We start from the raw sequence: 24002 nt of genomic DNA, 5'->3' as shown, positions 1-24002 counted from the left end.
CTTACAGACAGCCTCTCTTCTTAAACCTATCTCTAAAGCAAGATAAGAGAAAGAGCTTTTGGCATCCTGAAGACGTCCTCTATGTCCCAGATGTCATTGCCTGCTGCACAGTCCTTCACAACATCTGCCTCAGCTGCGGGGACCTGTTGGAGCCAGAAGATTTTGACGTGGAGGGAGCAGCAGGGGACCAACCAGAACCAGTACCTCCAGGCACCATCTGTGCATCAGAGTACAGGCACAGGATGGCAATGTTGTATTATGCACCAGATCATGACTTTTCTCATTAATTGATTAAATACATAATTTTGCTTAATTGGAACATTATTGTGTGTATTGATGTCATGGATGTTGTGGCCGTGTCCCGTTCTGGGGTCACCACAGAGAGGGGGGGGGGTTTGACCACCGACCACATCCTGGGAAGATGAGGCAATGAGAACAGGCAACGTTACCGACAGCCTGCCCCCAGTTGCCTCATCCATCAAACTATACCACTCTCAAGATGCGGCAGTGGTCTCACCCCCCCCTCTGTGCTGATCTCAGTTCTGGGACACTTCAAGTCCTGGAGGAAAGACAGAAAAAACAGATCAAACATTTGAAATGTCATTCCTTGCACATTCCTCACAGTATTCAGTGTTTCCCCTGCGATTTTTTGCTCAGCAGCAGTGCTGTTGTGCTTAATAGAAATAGTAAACAAGCTAAAATGTATGAAAATGTAAAATGTAAGCAATATAAAATCATCCTCAGTTAATTTGTGTTATGAGTACTGTGCACCAAACATCATGAATAATAAACTGAAACGTCCACACAGTGGAGCCTCTAATTCAGTATCGACGGTCCGCCACTGCTGCATTTAGTGGAAACACTGGTATTACATTTCCTGAGGCTACTAACGACTTGCACCAGCAAAAAAGTAAAGTGATTAATTATATAGAATCAATATGAGAGCATCCACATAGCTGCATCTTCATCAACTTAAACAACAATTGACAACTTTTCACATCCTGGCTGGCTGATTACCTCACAGGGATCAGGCATACAACCAACTTTATATTCCTGTTTTTAGTATGTAGCAACGTAGGAAAAGTTTCATATAATAGTGTATAATGATAGCTAGATGTGGTATTCATTCACCACCTCTCCGTGAACAAGGAGGCGTTGTTCAGCTGTTCAGACTGAAATATCTCAACAATTACTTTAACAATGTATTGTCATGGAAACTGGTAAACAATCGTGGTTCCCATATGGAGATACTTTCCCAATTTTGCCACTATGAGGACGGATTGTTTTGTTTTTTTAACCAGGTTATCATATTTAACTGTTTTTGCTTGTTTCTTTCATCCACAGTAACTGTCACCTTCATGAAAAAATGATAACATATAACATACTTAGAGGGTCTATCCAAAGCCAGAAAAAGAGCTTTAAAATCCTTAGATTGAGGCCAAATACGAACCTGATCCCCGTCCACTTCCTGCCTGCAGGTCCTGCTGCTCAACACGCTGTGAGGTGAAATCAAATTGGCTGAAAAATACTCACAGTCCTGCTGCTTTTTACTGCACATAATGCGAGCCTGTATAATAGCAGTTGTTAGTCCGGCAAAATAGCTCGCAATGCTCGCAAATAAAATACACTCAGATTTATAGTTTAAAGTGCTTTACGTCGGCAAATAGCTTTTCCATTAACGGTAACAACAAAAATATTGAGAGCAGTGAATCAGCGGCAGGAGGAGGAGGAGGAGGAGGAGGAGGAGGAGGAGGAGGAGCGTCTGTTGCTTTAAGGACATCTCTCTTAATTTCCCCTCCAATTTTATACAAGTGCAGCATTTTACAATAAAGCCCTAAAAGTTTTAAATGGCTTTTTGGAAAACATCTTAATAAAAAAAAACAGAGTGATTAGAAAAGCTATTTGACTAATTTTGTGTGTCTGCCTGGCTGTGAGTTTTATGAATGTTGTTCAGATGTGATTAAAGCCGCTGAGACAGGAACAATACTGTTATATCTGTGATTACTGAAACATATGGTTTATAATAATATATATCAGTCAGTTCATTAGGATCATGGGTAAAACAGTGTCAGTGACAAAAGCAGCAACTGTGGCGGAAAAAGAAAAGATTTTACTAGAAAGTTCATTAAAGCAGGAGGTGACAGAAAGCAGCTGAAAGCTCCGACAGCAGACTGCAGGTGAGCGCTGTCAGCTGTGGGCGGATTTGTGGGCTGGAAAATAAATAAAGTACATTTCATCGAGTTTGATCTCATAAATGCACTGAGCTGGATAATGAGTCAGTCCGGCGGGCTCGTTTAACGCCTCAGTCTGAAGTGCTGTCACACCTCAGTGGCTGTTATACTGCAGTAAAAAAAAACCCACATCTACCCTCAGCAACCAGGAAGACTTTCAGCTAACAAACGACATACCAGAACAACAACAACAACAACAACAACAACATAGAGCCTTCTCAGAGTGACTCATCGCTCTGTTTTCTGATCCGCCGCACACAATCGAGGTCTCGTTAAGACAACTAAAACCACTTGATTACAGATGGAGGAAGATGAACCGACGTTGATTGTTTGTAGGAGACGGTTGTTTGTACGTCCAATCATTCGCTGCGGACTTTTAACACTCAGAGGTTTTGTGGCGCTAATAATGTCACGTTATTAGAGACAACAGACGTTAATCACACAACAGCAGAAGGTCACATGTCAGGGAAACATAAACATTAGAGGTGGAAGTTGAAAAAATGAGCTAGAATAGTTCAGTACAGTAATTTGTTTGTCGCTGATGTAGTTTATCTGATTGATTTTAGTGCTTTTGATGACGTCTGACATCATCTGTGATGTGAAAAACTTAGATTTCCACAACGAAAGATACAAAGAATTGTCATAATTCATAATGAAACTCAAATTTACTGTGGAAATATGTGGAGAAGTTCCCTCTTTTTCATTAAGTAGATGATTTTAAAGCAGGACCGGGTCTCCTGTCATGCTGTTTTAATGTGTTCTTCTGTGAAACATGAGGTTTGAATCAATTTGAAGCTCGTCAGCTGATGATTCAGCTCATTAATGATTAGAAAAGCAGCCCGGAAATTGATTCTGAATAATATTCGGTTTATCTTTAACATCCTGCAGCGTATTCTACAAAGATGACTGTTACTGTATTAATTAGTATGAATTAATAATGAAGACATTTGAGGATACAAATAATTAACATCTGGGAAATAATTGCTCATTAGTGACATAATATGATGAATTATTTATCAAATTATCAAACAATAGACACTGATGGAGCAGTAGTTCTCTTGATTTGAAAGCTGCACGTAAGAATTCAAGGTTTTCCAGGAAATCTGTGTGTGAAACTTCTAACTATCTTCTCCAGTAAATATGAGGCTTAATTGTCTTGTTAGTAACAAACAAGTGACCCCGCTTGTCTTAGAGAGACTCCCCCGGAGGTCAATTACTTCCTGCTCTGCGTCCGCATCAGACTGCAGAATGAGTCTTTCTGTCGCTCTCGTCTGTTCGTCATGAATAAAACATCAAAGCCGTTATCTTCACGCCGCACACGTGCTTCCCAGGTGAAGATTAGTCTGCAGCAACAGCTGATGAAGCCAAACGAGTCGACGTGTCTGCCGACCCCTCCGGGGGGCGACTCGGAGTCAGATGCTCGCTCTGCCTTCGAGGAAATGCATTCATAAAACTGGACAAATTAGTCCCAGTTATAGAGGAGGAGGAGGAGGAGGAGGAGGAGGAGGAAGGCAGGGCAGTAATTAGGCAGCAGCTTCTGCAGCATCTGCTCAGTGTCTCTAACAGGGTTGAGGGTTCAACTCCCGGAAACTCTCGCTGGGTTTTTCTGCTGCTGTTTTGGCCACAGTTCTGTTTTCATGCATGAGATGTTTATTAAAGATGGATCAGTAAAATCACTCAGTTCTATCTCGGAGCTCTTTTTAAGTTATTTGAAATTTTGAAATTTGCAGCTCAGGAGCGAGCGGTGTTGAGGCAGAACTTGTTACTACGTCACACCAGACAGTCAAATCAAATCTGCGGGATGCTTCAGCGTGAGCTCACCGCCGCTCAGTGATCCGCTGAGCATGAATGTAACTTCTGTAGTCAGAGTTTGCATTTCAGGACTCTGGTGAGTCTTAACAGCCTTCCAGAAGATGGAAATTTACATAAGGAATGGCTGAAATTCAGTTTTGGGGACAATCTTCCCTCCGTTATTACAGCCAACTGTCTGCTTAAAGAGACTCAACACGCTGCAGATTTAAAGGACGAGTTCACAATTTTTCAAATGTGTCTTAAACCAACAGTCAGGAGCCCAGATGAACATTAAACCTGTTTATCTTGCTGTAATCATTCCTCCTGTTCATACTGACCATTAGAAGATCCCTTCATAATGACCTTACAATGGAAGTGATGGAGGACAAAATCCACAGTTTCTGTGCAAAAAATGTATTTAAAAGTTTATCTGAAGCTAATATGAAGCTTCAGCATCCAAATGAGTCAAATCAAGTAGATATCTTTCAACGTTACAGTCTTTTTAGTGCCAAAGTTCCTCTTTTTGTTACTATACTTCCACCTGCAGCTCAACAGGGAAACACTGTCCGAGGAAACACAAAGAGGGAATTTGATGCTAAAAAGACTGTAAATGTGTCAGATATCCACTTGATATGACTAACTCAGACTGATGAAGACTCATATAAGCTTCACATCAACTCTTAAATTCATTTTTGCACAAAATGACTTCTGGTCCAAATCACTTACATTGAAAGCACATTTGAAGGATCTTTTAATATCCAGTATGAACAGGAGGAATGATTACAGCTTGATAACTGTTGTTTTAAGACACACTTGAGAAATTCTGAATGCGTCCTTTATTTTTAGTTCGATCGTCAGCCGTGTTGCTGCGAGCGGGTCTCTCTTGAAAAGTTTGCAGCGATTCTAAAACTGTGAACATCAGAATCACAGATGAAGCTCTCGTGCTAAAACATGCAGACGTGTGAGTGCTGCTTCTGTATTTTTTTCTGCAGCGACGGTCTTTAATATTTAGATCACTAAAGATGAATCTCATCTCAACACTTTTCTGAAAATACAGTTTCTACTGAACATTATTTTTCCCCTTTATAAAAGATAAACTTACTGTTGGCCAGTGACAGGTGCAAAGAAGAAATAAAACTAAAACAATATAAAAATGCAAAAAAATTTTCATGCTAAAGACGTCAGTGTCCCTGCGTTGCCCGTAGCAACGAGGAGGAGGAGGAGGAGGAGGCGGCGGTCAGGGTTTCATGTTTTATTCAAACAGCAGGAGAGAACAGAGAAAAGCTCTTCACACAGGAACTCATCCAGCTGCTGCAGCCAGGAGCTTTAAAATAGATCCAGGAACAAATGGACAACAGGAGCTGTGCAGCTCGCAGCGTTTAGTCTTTATTAGTGCGGACAGACCTCACATACATCATCACACTTCAACACGCTGCCGCTACACTCTCTCTGAGGGGATTTACATCTTTACTTTTTATGTTTTTATCCATAAAAAAACAAAATAATTATTTTATATTTGGATTTTTCCAACATCAATAACTGACTCTGATTGATGGTTCATCTTTATACTAATATTGGAAATACGTTTTTTAATACCGTGTTCATGTTTTCAAAGTGTTCTGTGATACGAAAGTGAGGAAAAAAAAAAAAAAACTACAAAAATGTCTGCGGTTGAGTGAACACTTTAATCCAGACTCCAGCGAGACTTTCTGCATTTTAAAGGTTTTATTCCAACATGAGATGAATGCTGACACCTCTTCCTCACCTCTTCTTCACCTCTTCTTCTTCTTCTTCTTTACTTTCTATGTTGTTCTCCATAAAAACACCAGATTTATTTTATATTCTGAGTGGATCCTTCAATCCAAACTCCAGTGAGATTTTTAAAAGGTTTTATTTCCAAGATGAGACGAAACCTCTTTGAACAAGGAGGTGTGAGGTGGTCCTGGTCTCAAAGAGGGACTCTACATCTAGTTTGAAGACTTTAAATGTGTTTTCAGACACAACACGAAGCAAACGTTTGTGTTTATTCGCCCCAAACAGCTAAAATACGTGACTGTACACGACTGTAAGTTAGCAACAGACACCGCTGACCGTGTCTGTTCAGCTTCAGACTGAAGACACCAGAGACTCCAGTTCTGTTATTTCTCTCCAGTCTCTGTAAGTTATATAAAGCAGATTCATAAAGCCGCAGGACGGGCACAAATTCCTCACTTTGCACGGATGTGTATTCGCGTCAGTTCACGCCACCCCGAGCGAATTCACATGTACTTGTGTCTTTGCACGACTTTGTCTAAAATTCACTGTGTGTTCTGTCTGAACTCACAGTTATAGTTTTAGTTTATATTGAGCTCATTTGTTGTAAAGTTGTGTTTTATTGAACTGGTTGAGACTGGTTGTATTATTCTATCATAGGAGTAATGTCAGGCTGTAAACAACTATTATTTTCTTTAATATTTGATTTAATGCCGCCGTGTACGGAGGTTAATCCGGTCCGTGCGAGTGTGTCACTGGTGTTTCAGAGCTTCCTGAGGAGACGACCGTGAACATCCGGCAGGTGTGAAGGATCCTGTTTGCCGGCAGGAAGAGAAACACAACTCAGTGTACATGAAGAGGAAAAGAAAACCATCTCACTGAGCTGTTTTTTATTTTTTATTTTATTGGTTTTTAAGCAGCAGCTGTGATGATTACAGCTTCTGTTACATCCAGTGAAATCTTTTCCTCATAACTTCAGTACAGAGCTGGAACAAGGAGATACAGAAAATACATGTGATGTTTGTTGAACAGTTTTCAGCTTTGAAGCTTCTTTAGAGAATTTGGTTTATATTAATATTAGTAGGAGATTTAAATCCACAAAGGAAAACTATCAACAAAATGCCGCTTTTTTTTCAACTTCACTAGCAAACTGGAACATTTGTGTTCTTTCGGCTTTTCGGTGTGATGGGGGATTTAAAGTCCCATCATGCATCACTGATGGCGGTATTTTACATGAATGTCACGCCGCCGCCGCCGCCGCCGCCTCCCTCTTCTCCTGTTTCACATCTCTGCTGAGGATAAATTCCCTCGCTTTTAGAAAACCAAATCAATACACCACAGCGCAGTCCTTGAGAAGGTTTCACTTCTCTATGAAATGAAAACCTCACTCTGGAGATATCTGTGTGTGTGTGTGTGTGTGTGTGTGTGTGTGTGTGTGTGTGTGTGTTTGTGTGTGTGTGTGCGTGTGTGTGTGTGTGTATACGTCGAGGTTGTTTTCTCTCTTTTTTTTTTAAAAGCAGAAAACAGAAGCAACAGAATGAAATTCTCAAGTTTATGTTCTTTTGAAGGACCTGCTGCCGTTAGAGCGGAGAGGAGGAGAGTGAACGAATTACCTTTTTTTTTTTTTTATTATCGTCTTTACTCTCGTCCTGTTTTTATGGATTATTATTATTTTACAGTGCTGCTTGAAAGTTTGTGAACCCTTTAGAATTTTCTCTATTTCTACATTAAATAGATTTTTACACAAGTCCTCAAACTAGAGGAAACCAAATTAAACAAATGAGACATTAAACTTACTCTTTTATTTATAGAGGAAAATGATCCAATCTTACATATTTGTGCAGAAGTAGATGAATGTGTGACCCCCCCCCCCCTTTTTTTGCAGCAATAACTTCAACTAAACATTTCCAGTAACTGTTTATCAGCTCTGATCATCAGCTCAGAGGAATACTAGCCCGTTCCTCCTCACAGAACAGTCTCAACTCAGGGATGTTTGTCGGTTTCTTTGCATGAACTACATGCTTCAGATCCGTCCACAGCATCTCTATAGGATTAAGATCAGGAGAAAACATTAACCTTCTTCTGCTTTAACTAATCTTTGGTAGAACAACTTGTGTGTTTAGGGTTTCTGTTGAGCTTCAGTTCACTCGTAGCTCCATCAGTGATTGGTTCAGAGGCAGCAAAGCAAACCGTGATACTACCACCACCATGTTTCACTGATAGAAGAAGGTTCTCATGCTGGAACGCAGCGTTTGCTCATCGCCAAACATAACTCTTCTCATTCAAGCCAAAAAGTTGGATTTTGGTCTCATCCATCCACAGGACATTGTTCTAATCACCTTCTGGTTTCTCCACGTGGTTTTGAGCAAACTGTATAAGTAACAAAAAGAAGGACTTTAGCACTAAAAAGACTGTAAGACTTGGCTTGTGTCTCCTATATCCCCAAAACGCTTTTAAGCAATTAACATCTCATTATTGAATTGTCATCAGAGCTGTCTGTACTGTCAGCTGTTAGTCCACCACCATCGCCATCATCGACACATAACGCAGAGACTGTAGGCTGTCACCATTATCAGCAGTATAAAAGAGACTTAACAGAGGCGTTATATACTGTAAAATATAGACATGGCACTAAAAAGACTGAAAGATTTCTACTCGATTTGACTCATTTGGATGCTGAAGCTTCATAGATAAACTGTTTTTGCACAGAAGGAGGACTGTGGATTGTAAGGTCATTATGAAGGGATCTTCTAATGGTCAGTATGAACAGGAGGAATGATTACAGCAAGAAAAAACAGATTAAAATCATCAGCGTGTATGATTAGTATGAAGTCTTTGTCAGTGAATCTGTAACCGTTTGCTTATTTTTAACATTCATTTTAAACACTTTACTTTGAATTCCCCCGTCTAGCATTAATAATCAGCGCACGAACCTTTAATAAACGGTTTATTACAGGCTACACAGTGGCAGCATGTGTCTGTGCCGCAGCGGTGAAAGAGTTAAGGGATGTTGGGAGTGCTGAAGGTCTCAGAGTGCCAGACAGAAGATGAGGTATTGACGTCCATCTCGCCTGGAGTCAGGGCTGCTGCAGTGGAGGAAGATGGAGGGCGGGAGGGGAGGGTGTAGAGGGGGGTGCAGATAACGACTCAGGGGAGCGGCGGCTGGGTGGCCATGACGACCGGGCTGGGGCTCGGGGGGATTTGGGAGGTGGATGTGCCTCCGGGCGGGTGGAGAGGGGGGGGAGCTGCTGCCACGCTCCGTCAGCTTCTTTAGTTCTGCTCCGATCCAAAAGAGGGAATTATGTGCATTTCAAATCCCTGTTTCTGTTGTAAAATGTATGAACCCGAACACAACACGGCCGGGGTCGACTACAAACACACACACACACACACACAGAAATATATCAGCAGCAGCCAGCGTCTCGCTCCTCAGAGGAACACACACACACACACATTTCAGACTGAAAACACTCGTTTGCTCTGCTCAACACACACTCATTTGCATTTCTGTTTCTCGCCAGACAGAGGGTTTAAAGACTTCTGGTTTGCCGTTCAGCATAATCCCAAATTGTCTGGGTATTAAAAATTTGGCTTTTTTTGAAACCTGCAAACAGGAAACACAACACACTAGTCTCTCTGTCACACACACACACACACACACACACACACATACATACAGTTGATCAGCAGGCTTCAGGCTCTGAGCTGTTGATGAATGTGGCTGCTGGTTGGACTCAATTAGCCATGAACGTCCTGCAGCAGCCGGACCCGCTCCGCCTGAAGACCTCCAACCTGCTGAACAGCTTCCTTCAACAGGCGTAGATCTGCTCATGCGCGGGTCGGAAGATGGTTCGAGTTAAAACTGGGATACATTTGTTTGACAAGTCAGGTTTTATTAGTTTAAGGTCGTAATGTTAGTCGCACAAAAAAAGAACCAGCAGCGACTGTTTCCGACCGCGAGTCTGGACAGTTTTATAAAAAGCGTAACTATGGTCGTCCCCTCACCTTAACCATGTGGTTATTATTGTAGCCATGACGACGAAGGTGGCCTAGCTGTAAGGAAGTGGTAACTTTAACCCACCACATAACCCAAACTATGATCTTTCCCTAAACATAACCAGACTTTAACCACAGCGTCGTCACATCATGAGGCATCATTATTGTTTAACAGTTTTTGAAAGTACAGACAGATGATGTCGTCCTGCAGATTAGAAAAAACGCTGCTGTGTGTCGTTCTGGAGTCACATGATCAAACCGTGTTTTTGGAGTTTAATTTGGAGGACTTCTTGTTAAATACGGTGGCCCCCTGAGGACAAAACACATACAAAAGCAAAAGCACATACATTAAGAAAAATGCACTTCAAATCCAGAACTGCTACAAATACAAAACCTCCTATGACAGTGAAAGATGAAGAAACAGCTGCAAAACACACAGAGAACACATACAGAAGCTTTTTAAAAACATAAAGACACTGCAGACTCATTTGAGATTATGTTCATCTGGAGAGGAATGATGTTTTATAGAGTTATACAGTACTTTTCCTTTAAATTAATTGGAAAAACCTCTAGAAACACGGCGGGCTCAGTGGAAGAGGACCCGCTCCTTATGTAGATATAAAGGTCTCATTCTAAGCTAACGTGATTATACACTAATTAAAACATATTTATGAATATTATATTCCATTTCTGCCAAGTCTCTTCCACTAGATGGCACTAAATCCTGCACACTGCACCTTTAAATGGAGCATCTTTCCATTATTGCAGTGTTATAAGTCTTACTTACAGATTTAAGAGCTTCTTCCAGCACTTCATTAGTATTTTATTTCCCCTTGAATCTGAAGGTTAGTACTACGACTCTCTGCCTCCTCATCCTCTCTGTGCTGGTTTGAGCTTCAGGGGTTTTTGTGGCTGGTTGTTACTGCGGCCAGCGGCGGCCATTTTTAGGAGTAGGGGAGGTCCACAAACAGTAATTAGAGGCCATTACACGGCTCTTCAAAGCTCACTCAGCTGTGGTCTGTGACACACACACACACAGTCACACACAGTCACACACAGTCACACACACACACACACACATACCTCCTGTTTTTCAGCTGGCAGGAATCTGCGGCTTTTATCTCAAAGAATATGTGGATAATTTAAGTCAGCTGCACAGTTCTGAGTCGCGGAGGCCTGTTATTATCAGACAAGACACGACTCCCTGTACAGACTGCCAGCAGCATGAACAGTGTGTGGTTTGTTGGTGTGTGTGTGTGTGTGTGTGTGTGTGTGTGTGTGATCTGAAGGTCCTGTAACGTTCACACAAGTCAGGATTTTCTCCTTTAAATCTCCAGATAAGAATAAAGCTCCCTGCTTCATGACATTTCATTAATTGGTCACTAATTGAACTTTAAAGAGCAAAACTAATTCAAGAATCACCTAAAAACTATCCTCCATCTCCAAAGTTAAGTGTGAAAGTTTCTTCCTAATATAATCCTAATAAATAAATATATTTATATTTAAATATTTATAACGAGTCAGCTGAACTCGTCACCAAATCTGCTGACCAACGTCTGCGTTTGATTTATTTTTCTTTTTTTATTTCTTTGCACCTCTAATTTTTTACGATTCACCACACATTTCATTACACAATCTGACAGCTTCCGACTGATATTGTGCAGTTTCTGCTCGTTAACGTCTCCTCTGAGGACTGTCGGATCACAGATTTGTGTTGCGCCGCGCTGTGAGTCTACCTGTGTAAACACTCCTGCAGTGCCGGTGTCTGCTGCGACATGAAGCCTTATTGATCTATCATCTGATAAACAATCTTCTCCCCTGTTGTGCTTTAGAGGGGGGGGAATGTGTGCAGCTTTGCTCTCTATCTGCTTTTTATTGTTTCATAAACTCATAAAACTGTCCGGGCGTTATTCAGAGCGGATGTGAGATCAGAGCGTCGGGATATACTGCTGATACTTTGTGGTGGCGCCGTGGTTTTATTTAACCCTTTTTTCTCTGTCTGTTTGTTTCTGTTTGTGGCAGATCTGTCAGAGAAGAAGAGCGACCTGAGGGTTTGTGATGACTCCACCTGCAGATTCGGAGGCGTCTGCAGAGACGACGGAGCTCAGCTCAAATGTGTTTGCCAGTTCCAGGTAGGAAAAGATGAAATGTTTTTTTCCTTACTGTCAACAAATCCCATGAAAAGACTCAAACCAACAATGTGTTTGTCCGTCTCTAGATGCGTTCAGGCTCTCAGCTCCAAGCACATTGGTTTCTACTGAAGACTTTAAAAACACCTCATAAATTTATAGTTTCATTTTTAAAAAGAGGCTCAGTCATAAAAGTCCTGAAACGTTGCTCAAACAGGAGGAAATGCATTCGTTAGGGACTATTTTCAATGGCGGATGAATTCACGTTTGGTGCTCTAGTGAGTATTTCTGTCAGCAGGACGGTGTGTGTGTGTGTGTGTGTGTGTGTGTGTTTGTGTGTGTGTGTGTGTGTGTGTGTGTGTGTGTGTCTGTGTGGCTCAGTGACACATTTTTAACAGTTTTTGGACGACAATTGACGTCGACAGCACAGAGGAATAAACTACGTCAGGTTTTGTCAACTTCTAACACATATAGGAACATCTGGTGGAGAAATAATATTATTATATGTTACAGACTTAAAACAGTAAAGTCAAAAAGTACTGAGTCTATAAAATTGTCAGTATTAGCTTTAAAAAACTTAGTATTGAGTTATAGACATAGACTGTATAAAAATATGGACGTAGTTACCGTGACGTCACCTGTTGGTTTCTGAAGAGCGGTTTATAAGCTCAAAGTGACTCCCAGCCAATCAAAAATGGGCAAAGAGGCGGGCCGAATGGCTGAAACAAGCCACCTAGCGGCTGGCGGACCTGTCACTCAAAGCAGCCATGTCCTTCATTATGCATAACTTTATGGCTTAATAAAATTTAAACGGGTGAGTTAAAAAAACACTCACCCCCGTACAGTTGTCATGAAAGAGGAAATTAGCTACAGAGACCAAAACCGTTGTTTGTACCAGGCTGTAAACATGTTTATTTCTGCTGTAAAGTTGGGCATTTTAACATGGGGGTCTATGGGGATTGACTCGCTTTTGGAGCCTCAAGTGGCCATTCAAGGAACTGCAGTTTGTGGCACTTCCTCATTGACTTCATTTTACAGCCCCGGAGGCTGCCGCTTGGTTATAGACCATGAGACTATGAAGCTTGTTGAATTTTTTCTAAGCTAAGCAACTATATTACTGTTCCAGTATACTGTATTGGTGGCCAGATCCCCCCTCTTCCAACAACTGCTTTTTTTTTTTCCTTGTGTTTTGTCTTTTGTAGTTTTGGTTTTTAATCCCTTTTCATTCAAGTGGTAACGACCACCTCTTGAGTCTGAAGCCGATGCAGAAGCACCACTAGAACTGACTCCCCTTCAAAAAGTCTCAAATACTAAATTAATCATTGTTTTCAACGAGTCATTATGGTCTCAAGCTATAAATTCAGTCCCTCTAATAAGTGAGCTGGTGGTCATTTTGGAAATTAGAAGAGAAGGATTTGAAGACTTATAGTAGTGCTGCTCTCCTCGGCTCCTGGACTCACACTAAGTCGGACTATTGTCACAATATTTCATTAGGTTTAATGTCACTTGATTACGATACCTGCTCTGTTAGCACAATTTAGCTAAAGTAGCTAACGTTAGCCCAAGTGTGCAGCACTTGTTGTTCCCAGTAAGCTAGCATTAGCTTGGGTTCAAGCTATCGGGAAGGTCCTGGCTCCAAACGGAAAAGATGGTGCCGACCGTACGCTGCAACTCGGGGCTTCAAACCAGCTCCAATAAAACCAGCAGGTGACGTCACACCTGGCTACATCCGTCTTTATATACAGGTTATGTTTTGGTTTTGATACATTTATTTACCACCCTCTGGGGTCTTGGAAACACATCAGTGAGTCTTCTGTCTGAACACTCAGGGTTGCATCTTTCCTTTGAAACACAAAGTCGATTTTGAAAAAGACTTTTTGAAGATAAAACACACTTTCACGCTCGTCCTGTTGGAACGCTGAGATACTGTTAATCCAAGGAGAAGAGAGTCCTCATCCTGGAAGCCTTTTCTCTTGTTAAAGTGAAATTCTTCCATTAAAGCAGAATGTAAATCCCACATTTGTGTATCTTGTCTATCAGTCACACACTCTCCTCTCTCTGGCCTTCAGACAGTCAAACTTAATTATCTTTTCGTTTTCTTTGACGAGAATCTGTTGTTTCTCAGGATCACTATGTTATTCTTTATTTTCTTGGCTTAGTGATCTCATAGAAACTCCACCGCTAAACCGCATCTGTGAGCCCTCCGTCGGTGGCAGAATGTATGTGGAGTTGACTCCAGGAGCTGACTGAGGAATCAGAGGCTGAACACACACAGATTGTGGCCACAAACTCAACATCGACCCTCAGTCTTGTTAGTTTTGGAGCTAAAACATGAATAAAACATTATATATTCCTTCAGACATGATCTGCTTGCTGTTTGTTCTCATGATATAAAATGAAATATAATTACTTTCTCCCCAGCCAGTCGTGTTTGCTGCATATTTGGCTGAAACAACATGACAGAATAAAAGCAGCAGCGGCAGCGTGAAGGGCAGAGTCTAGAAGACAAATTCACCACAGAGCTGCTGCTTTACTGCAACAACAAGACGCACAGACACTGTTTAAAACCGGCCGTCACGCTCTGTGATCTGAAAGCAAAACCTACATTTATTACTCCTGTTCACACAGACAGGACGGAGCGCGCTGAGCTGTTAAACCTGATCAGAGGAGTTTCACAGCCACCTGAGCGAGACGACTTCACCCTCACAGACACAACAACAAACTGCATGTTTTATAACTCGGATCATCACAGGAAGGACAAAACCAGTAGAGACAACCAGAGGACCAACACAGTGCGGACAGATCCATTACTACAGTAAAAATACTCTATAACAAGTCCTGCATGAAAAATCCTACTACAGTAAAAGTACATAAGTATTATGAGCTTGATGTAGTTAAAGTATTGCAGTAAAAGTACATAAGTGTTATGAGCTTGATGTAGTTAAAGTATTGCAGTAAAAGTACATAAGTATTATGAGCTTGATGTAGTTAAAGTATTGCAGTAAAAGTACATAAGTATTATGAGCTTGATGTAGTTAAAGTATTGCAGTAAAAGTACATAAGTATTATGAGCTTGATGTAGTTAAAGTATTGCAGTAAAAGTACATAAGTATTATGAGCTTGATGTAGTTAAAGTATTGCAGTAAAAGTACATAAGTATTATGAGCTTGATGTAGTTAAAGTATTGCAGTAAAAGTAGTGGTTTGGTCCCTCTGACTGATATATTATTATATATGACATCATTAGATTATTAATAGTGAAGCATCAGTGTTAGAGCAGCATGTTACTGTTGTAGCTGCTGGAGGTGGAGCTAGTTTACACTACTTTATATACAGTTAGCTAGTTTAGTCCAGTGGTTCCCAACCTAGGGGTCGGGCCCCTCCAAAGGGTCAGCAGATAAATCTGAGGGGTGGTGAGATGATTAATGGTAGAGGAAAGAAGAAAAAACAAAGTTCTGATACACAAATCTGTTTTCAGTTTTTGGACTTTTTCTCTAATCTTTGATTTTTGCTGAAATATTGGATCATTTGAACATTTATTGAAATGAAAGCATGTGAGAAGTTTAGAGGGAAAAATCACTATTTGGTGGAGCTGTTAACAACTCATAGACATGTGAAATGTGACCCCGACTACACACTGCTTTTTGTAAGACGTCAAAAGACAAAAAGGTTGGAAACCACTGGTTTCATCTTTAACAATGTGTTGTATTTTAAAAGCTTGTTATATTATCCATTGTGTCAAATCTTCATCTGAAAAGTAACTAAAGCTGTCAAATAAATGTAGTGGAGTAGAAAGTACAATATTTCCCTCTGAAATGTAGAAAGTAGCATCACATGGAAATACTCAAGTAAAGTACAAGTACCTCAGAACTGTACATAGTTTTTCTTGCCACCTTGCACATTGAGAGTTGTAGTTTACTTCTAACTTGAAGATTTATGTCCACAGTCTTGTACCTCTGAGTTTTTATCAAAGAATCATATATTCTCTAACAGAGTTGTTCATCTTTTCAACCAGGAGAGTTTCATGTTGATCCAAACTGTAGAAGAAAGAACTGAGAGTCTCTAACGTTGTTTATGGGAAAAAATAAATTGGATTTTTAGTTCTGAAACATCTCCTCCCTCTTCACAACTCTGCCAGTAAACTGAATATCTTTGAAACATTTAAAGATGTAACCTTTGACTCTGGGGAATTATAACATTTAACATTTTCTGACAAAACGATTAATCAAGAAAATAATCTTGAATAATGTTGAATGAGGTTCTCCTCCTTCGATAAGATTCATTTAGGCAGATTTAAAGCAGTAATTGTACCAAAGAAACTGCAGTGAGACTCTTCAGAGGAGGTTTGTTTTTGCAATGCAGATGTATGAATATGACTGTACAACCCGAGTCAGCACATTTATCTTCCATTGTGCTAAAAATATCTTGAAATGTATTCAAAGTGTAGAGTTTTCTCTGCAGGTGTGTGTGTGTGTGTGTGTGTGTGTGTGTGTGTGTGTGTGTGTGTAGCTGGATGTAAATCAGTCCCAGTTTTTACATCACACTCAAACAATTTAACGTGTGTGTGTCGGTTCGTCGTGATGACAGAGAATCTCATCAAAGTAGTTTCAGCGTGTGATTGAAATCTGCTCCACCCGCCTCTGCTCCAGGGGCAACAGAGTCTCAATATCAAACATCCACCGTTGCCCTGCATTCACTAATTAAAAGGAGTGATCTGTTAGATTTCTATCTAAATAAACCTCCTGTTCTGCTTGAACCAGCAGGGATCAATCTCTGTCCTGATCAGTATTAAACTGCTTTTTTTCTTTGTCTTCTACAGCAACGTATCTGTAAATCACTTGTCCTGCTTTGAGGAAAGGATGGCGCCGTCTAGTCTTACACAATGAAACACTGTTCTGTTATCTGTCTGTACAGTCATTATTTCAATACAGCAAATACAATATTAGCACAGAGCAGTAATGCGGAGATAAAAAGGAGCATTTCTAATATTTTCACTATATGTAAAAACATGTTGACCAAACAGAAGAAGAAGAGTGTTTAAAGCCTGGTTACACCATGAATTGAATTCCAATGATTAGCGGATTTGCTCATCAATGTCAGTTGTCAATTTTGGAAAGTTACAGAATCTGTTAGATGCATAAATTTCGATGTTTTAAAGGTCTAATGAATGACAGCAAACAAGCCGACCCCCCAAAATGTGGAAGTGACGTAGTGTAATTTAGATTAGTAACTGTAACTGATAAAGTAATTGCATCATCGGTCACTGTGCACATGCAAACATTTTGCTTCAACCTCATCTATCTGACACTGTGTGTTTTTATTCATCTTGCATGTTGTGTTAACTCTCAACTCACTGATTTTAATCAAGAGCGAAAAAGCAACTTTTATGCGCGAACGGTACAGAAGCTACACAGAAATTGAATTTAAACAATATTACATATTGAACAAACTTCTGTTTATAACCATGGATCATATAATCATCATGGTCTTTACTAGTTGATAACATTGTGAGTAAAACAGGAAGCGGTGTGTCAGCTATGAGAAGAGTTTTTATGAAAAAGTAGCTCAAACCAAAGCTGCACATTGTGCTTTACTTACAGAACTGATGTAATAGACCTGCGTGACTGTAACTACAGTATGATTTGTTAAATTTAGTCAGATATATACCGATGACACGATCACCAGAGATATTATATGAACAGTTATTTCCCAGTTTGTTCAACACAATAATCAAACATGATAAGCAACAGAAAGAAGGTTCATGATACTTCAAGCAAAACAAGTATGATGCAGAAAACGAGATCGAGTGGAATTCATTGCCAGCGAATATCGTTTAAGAAAATACGTGTGTGTGTGTGTGTGTGTGTGTGTGTGTGTTTGAGTGCAGGGAATGAGTTGTAATGTATTTTACACCCTTTTTCTTGGAATTAAATGTGTGAAAGCGCAGGATGGATCAATCTATATTTTAAGGATGTTACCAGACGAGGATCTATGTTTATTCAGAATGATCATTTATTTATATGGATGAAAAATATCAAGTTTGCTGTGAATTCTTGAGGAATCGTGATAATTTGTGTTTGACTTAATGTGATGACAACTTTGTTTCTCCTCTGTATGTATTTGATTGTTAATTCAATAAGATGAGCTGGTTGGTGTGTTGTGTTTATGTGATTATAGTGTTTATAAGTGTGTGTAAAGAAGGAAAGGATCAACTGAGTGACTGTAACGTGAAACTGACACTAAACATAAACACTCAACCTCCGGTCAGTTCGTCCAGTGACAGCTCCAATAATGTTTATTCAAACAAGTTGACCACATCCTCAAGAATGTTGACAGAAAGAGAGAAAGCAGAGTTACTTTGTGTAAATTCTAGTATGAACAGAATCAGTCACGTCAGGCGACTAAACAGATGTTGTGACCTCAAACTGCATGTCGACTAATCTGACAGAAATTCAGCCTGATTTCTACAATTATTCTGAGTTCAAATCTGCTTTTAATCTTAATTTGGTTGATCTCTTTATCACCAAAACGCTGACAAACTCTCTCTGTTTCTCATGACTCTGGATCTACAGGGCTGATCACTGTTAGGGTTAGGGTTAGGGCGTTAGGGTTATGGTTAGGGTTAGGGCGTTAGGGTTAGGGCGTCAGGGCGTTAGGGTCATGGTAAGGGTTGGGGCGTCAGGGCGTTAGGGTTATGGTTAGGGTTAGGGTTAGGGTGTCAGGGCGTTAGGGTTATGGTTAGGGCGTTAGGGTTAGGGTCAGGGCGTTATGGTTATGGTTAGGGTTAGTTTCTGTCATCAATGAGTTTCCATAAAAACAGCAGCTGCAGACGTCACCGGAGAGCCAAACAGTGTGTTTCTACCGTGTGTGCAGAGGTCACAAAGGTCAGCTCTGCGGGGAGGGGGGGAGGGAGGGTGGGATTCCTGTTAAATGATTGATGGCTCCGAGTTAATAGAATATGGATTTCTGAACACTGATATGTGTCCTTGGCAGCTGCAGCTTGTGTCTGACAGCAGAGTCAAGTTATTCTGCGCTCAACCTCATGCAGAATGAATGAAGCTCTTCTAACGGCAGGCTGACTCACATCATATTTAACATGTTGCGTAACTGGCAGCTGCTTCTCATCTTACATCAGAATATGAGATTTGGTTTTTCTACGGCCACAGATGCAAGCGGCCCCGGATCTGTTGTTTGATTGTTCACACTCAATCTGATCTTGGAGGCAAAAATATTGGATTTGGGCCACTTCAGCATATTTGCATGCAGGCAGCAGGAAAAACAGGTTGCAGTTGCAGAGATGTATATACTGTATGTGGCTGAGTGTAAATGAAAATGTCTAAAATCTCATCTCCAGATACCAGACAATGAGTGGAATAAGTGGAAATGAGGCCAAAAAGTGTTGAGATTGAAAATCCAGCGCTAATCAGTGTAGCTGACGAGCTCTTTCTCAAGTTTTCTCTCCATAAAAAAACCTTCCTGAACTCATTCAGCTGGTTGTGAATCATCATCATCATCATCATCAGGTCTGAAGTTTGTCCTGTGAGCAGCGGTCACATTGAAACTTAATTAACATTTTGATTGTGTTTGATTTTCAGTGCCACAAAAACTACATCCCCGTGTGCGGCTCCAACGGAGACACTTACCAGAACGAGTGCTACAGGCGACAGGCGTCCTGCAAACAGCAGAGACTCATCTCTCGGGTGTCCGACGGGCCCTGCTCTGCCGGTGAGTCTGCCAGGAAATACACTGGGGTCATCGCAATGGAAACCTGCAAATGACGCTGATTGATTGAGAGCAACAGGCTCGTCAAAAAAAAGAAAAGTGAATCAAAACACTTCGTTTATCGGTATCGAGCAGTCGGAAGAGGATGTGATTTAAAATGTTCTTGAAGTGTTTTGAGGAAATCAGTCATAAAAAAGATCCTACATTTCCCATGATGCACCTCTCTGTGTGGTAAACAGTCACATCTTTCAAACTCCAAACACTTTCAGTTTGTAACACACTTGCTGAGATAACCCTGATGACATCACCATGACATCATCGGGGTTATTTTGTCCTCCAGAACAGCTGAACCCTTTAAAGACAAGGTGTTTTCTAGAGAGTTAAAAAGTCATTTAATTGATTTTAAAGGTGAAGATGATCATTTAAACTCATTCATGATGAGATCAGCTGATCGTCCTATAACGTGTCGCGTGAAGTCGACCGTGCTGCGGCGTTTTCATGGCATTTTGACTGAACACCGAACGCTACACCGCTCGTCCTCGATTTTTCCTCTGAACTCTGCGGGACGTCATGAGTCGGATTGATTTCAGAGAACGAGCCGGTTAATCAACCCGCGGATCAATTTTAATTAGGAGCGGTGGATAGAAAACCGTTAAAAAACCTCTAAAAGCCGAGGGGTTCCAAAACTAGAGTTCGGGGACCCTGCGGGGGTCCTTCAGGAGGTTTCAGAGGAGCCGCAGTGTAATGAGGATTAGTTTAATTTCACTCCGAGGCCTTTTAGTCCAGGAGAGATGCTGTAATGAATCACGGAGAAAAATGCATGATTAAATAAATCCTTTATCAACAGAACTCAGGTTAATCTGTTTGAGAACATCTGAAGGATCACTGAGACATTTATATCGCAGCTAAATAAAACTCTTCTCTGTGTGTTCAGTGCAGCGTTAATAGACTAAAGAGTCAAATATGAGAGATGATGATAATATCTTACTGACAGACAATCAGTACAGTTTGAAATAAAATACTAACAGGAGATGGAAGAATTAAACTTGAGAGCAGTGACAGCGGAAAGGACATTTTGTGGCATCAAGAGGAAAAAAAACTAATTTCTTGAGAATCCTTCAGGCCGAATAAACAACTTAACCGACTGAAATCATTTCCAGGACTCTCTACGGGATTCCTGGAAATGATGTTCCTCTAAATATAAAGGCCCCTTTTTCTATTTATTCATTTTTTGCGAACATAATCTTAAAACAAGCACACAAAAAAACATACAAACATAAAAAAGAAGGCAAAACTGATGAAACGGAGTGAATAAGACTGGATGTATTATGTTGCTTTATGAGAAAACATTAACAATCACTTTTCTGTTTGTTTCATTGATCTTATTATAAGACCTTATTAATAAGGAATTGGTGCCATTTTTTTCTGTTGGTAATTCTTCATTTTGAAGGTTAAATTGTGTTTCAGGTGAGACGAAAGTCCAGTTTGAGTAACAGATGCAAGAGTTTGAAGGTTTATCAGACACTTCATCGCTGCGTAGTTTATAATAAAGTTATCACAGTGACTTTATCTTTCATCCTGACGACTGCCAGATAAACAAGAGTTCACTTTACAGAGAAATCTATGAAGAATCTGCACCTGGAAGCATTTGATTGGTCAAAGCAGCACATTGTGTCCTGCAAAGTTGAACCAGATGCAACTTTTTTTTTACAGAACAACCCCTAAGATTGTTCAATATTTTATATTTTTCAATACTTCAAAGATTAATTATGCAAAAAATGATTAGAAGATTTTTTTCTGAAGTCCTGGATAAAAGTAACTGCAGTTGATGCAAAACTAACAAGTTGACAGGCAGCGTTTGATTTTATCTAGAAGGAATGTAAATCATAAACTCAGCTGAAGATTTGGTGGATGATGTTTTAATGTTTGGATGTTTAAAATCAAAGCTGCTCCGTTCTGTCCTGAATCTGAAGACAGAAATACAACATGATCATCTCTGAGAAATGTTTTTCTTCAAGAGAAAATAAGAGTATAACACACTGCTACACTGCAGATATTCTGGATCAGAACATCTCCTGTATACTGAAACTCACTTCCTGTGTATCTAAACACACATCCTGCATTAACTTCAGTGTTTGCTTTAGTTTCACCTCCTGAGCAAAGCTGAAATTTAGGTTCAGGGAACTTAAACCCAATGCGATCGGTAAACAGAGGAAACAAAACGGCTACACCTTCAGTCGTAAAGCTCCTGTAGTGTGAGAGAGGCTACAGCGTGTAAGTATACACCCATCAGCACTCAGACATTCAGTATGTGGAGGGAATATTGGCATGAGGCAGGTTTTATTTCCCAAAAGCTGCTGGTTTAATGTTCCACATCTGGATGATAACCAGCTGTAAATCAGACACAAGCTAAACGTTAAGGGCTAAACGTTTTTCTCATCAAGCCACCAGCAGACTCTCTGGATTCAAACGTCTCTGCAGGCCAGTCAAGGTTTATGTTCTCCTCCCGCTTTGGAGAAAATGTGTTGGAGAAACTTAGAGAAACACCACAGCGGCGGCACGGCGGTGGCGGTCAACTCCATCTGCAGGGGCAGTGGCCTGATTTCCCAGGAGGCACTGCCCGGCGCTCTGCTCTTATTACCCGTTACACCGGGGGATCCGACGCCGCGTTATGCCCTCTGCTTCCCTCGCCTCCCTCCTGTCCTGCTGCAATTTCCTCTCCCCGAGATTTATGCTTCCTGTAATTGGAACGTTCGGTGGCTGTGAGCCAAGGCGACGGCATGAATACTCAGCTGAGTGTATTTCCCCGGGCAAGAGTGAGGAGGAAATGCAGCGACTTGGCTTCTTTTTTTTGAGAGAGCAGACTGTTGAGGTTATGAGAGGCAGGAGGGCTGACACTCCTCCCTGGGATCTGATCACAGGTCAGCGGTAGGTTTAGCTCCGGAGCTGAAAGGTCTGAACCTCCACACCGACCTCGGGCACAAAGCTATTACTTCTTCAAACTTGTGTTGTTGGCTTTTTGACTTTTCTGGCCTGTTGAAAGAAGAGAAAGGAAAAGAGAGAGAGAGAGACGCCTGCAGCAGAAAGCAGATTTCACACAGTCGGATTATAAAAAAGGGGATGTGACACTAAAAGCCCCTTTTTTCCTCTAAAAGGAACTTCACACAACTTAACTTGAGACCTCCCATAACCGCAACTTTAAATAACTTTGTGAGGCTTCGGGATGAGCTTCCGCTGTATGTGGAAACATAAGGAGGAATGTTTTTGTTTTTCAGTCATTAAAAAGACGAAATTGGGAACAAATTTGTTATTTTTACCGAACCATCTGTTCGGTAGGTTAGTGAAGTAAACATTTCCGGGACAGACGGCAAAAGTTAGAAGCAGTGATGACATTTATGTTTACTTGAACATGAAATCCAAGTTTATCTGCCGACAGAGAATCCAGCAAACACATCCTCTAAATTAAAGGACAAAAAAAAACCATCTTCTGATCTGATCATCGGGATCACATCATCGTGGTTAAGGTCTGATGAGGTTTAAAGAGAGATCGTGGTTTGGGTTAAAATATGTACTTGTTACATTGTTTTAAAGAAAACAAGGTTGACTCGCAGTTTGAAACAGGAAAATGGACTTTGTTGCTCAATAGTAATACCATATGTTAAGCTTAAAGCTGGAGTTCAGGACTTTTGTCTCCCCCTTCTGGCAGTTAGAGTAATTACATCAGAGGCTCCACAATAGCCTACTCCATCGCTACTGATGCAGCTGAAAATGGTGGATAAATTGTTTCGAGCGTCACACAACCCCTTCAAAATGACTAATTTCACTATCGGAATTTGATCCATTTGGTCAGATAACATTTAGAAAGTCTAGAAGACACACAATTAAAGTATTTTATCCCCATTCAAGTTAGCAGAGAGCTAACTGGGAAAGTTAGCTGACTCAGCCAAAGGAAGTCTCTAGTGCACATGTTCTGCTGATAGAGTATGTGCTTTATGCATCATTCAGCCAGCGAGGGAATGTCAAACCCAACACCAGGTTAAAAACTTAATCAACATTGTGTGAACTTGTTTGGTAAAGGCTTGAATGTAACGGACGTTGGTTTATATGTAAAAGTTCTGCACTGCAGGTTTAAAGTGGCTATAATCTATATTTTTATAACTGCACAGTATAATTCCTAACAACACTGTTGTAATGGCAGTAAAGATAACTAACATTTGCAGTAATTTGTAAGTATTAAGGAGTAATTTGCAGGTATTTAATGGTTGGTTTTTACAAACTACACAGAATTGTCTTACTTATTTCTTTGTCTTATTTATTATTATTATTATCTTATGTTCTATTGTCTTACTTTACTAAGAAACTTTTTTCAGTTTTTTTCTCAT

At 40.6% G+C, this 24002-nt stretch overlaps 1 protein-coding gene across 1 annotated transcript in view; it reads left to right on the top strand.

The window, feature by feature from the left end:
• Positions 1-24002, top strand: part of tmeff1a (transmembrane protein with EGF-like and two follistatin-like domains 1a) — a 106422-nt gene that overhangs the window by 39038 nt on the left and 43382 nt on the right. The window contains exons 2-3 of the mRNA XM_067606836.1: positions 11793-11902; positions 19494-19623. Of these exons, the coding sequence (XP_067462937.1) occupies positions 11793-11902; positions 19494-19623 (240 nt within the window). The remainder of the gene's footprint in view (positions 1-11792; positions 11903-19493; positions 19624-24002) is intronic.

This window comes from Thunnus thynnus, chromosome 12 (assembly GCF_963924715.1).
Source record: "Thunnus thynnus chromosome 12, fThuThy2.1, whole genome shotgun sequence".
NCBI lineage: Eukaryota > Metazoa > Chordata > Actinopteri > Scombriformes > Scombridae > Thunnus > Thunnus thynnus.
This window is presented reverse-complemented; position numbering and strand designations above follow the sequence as displayed.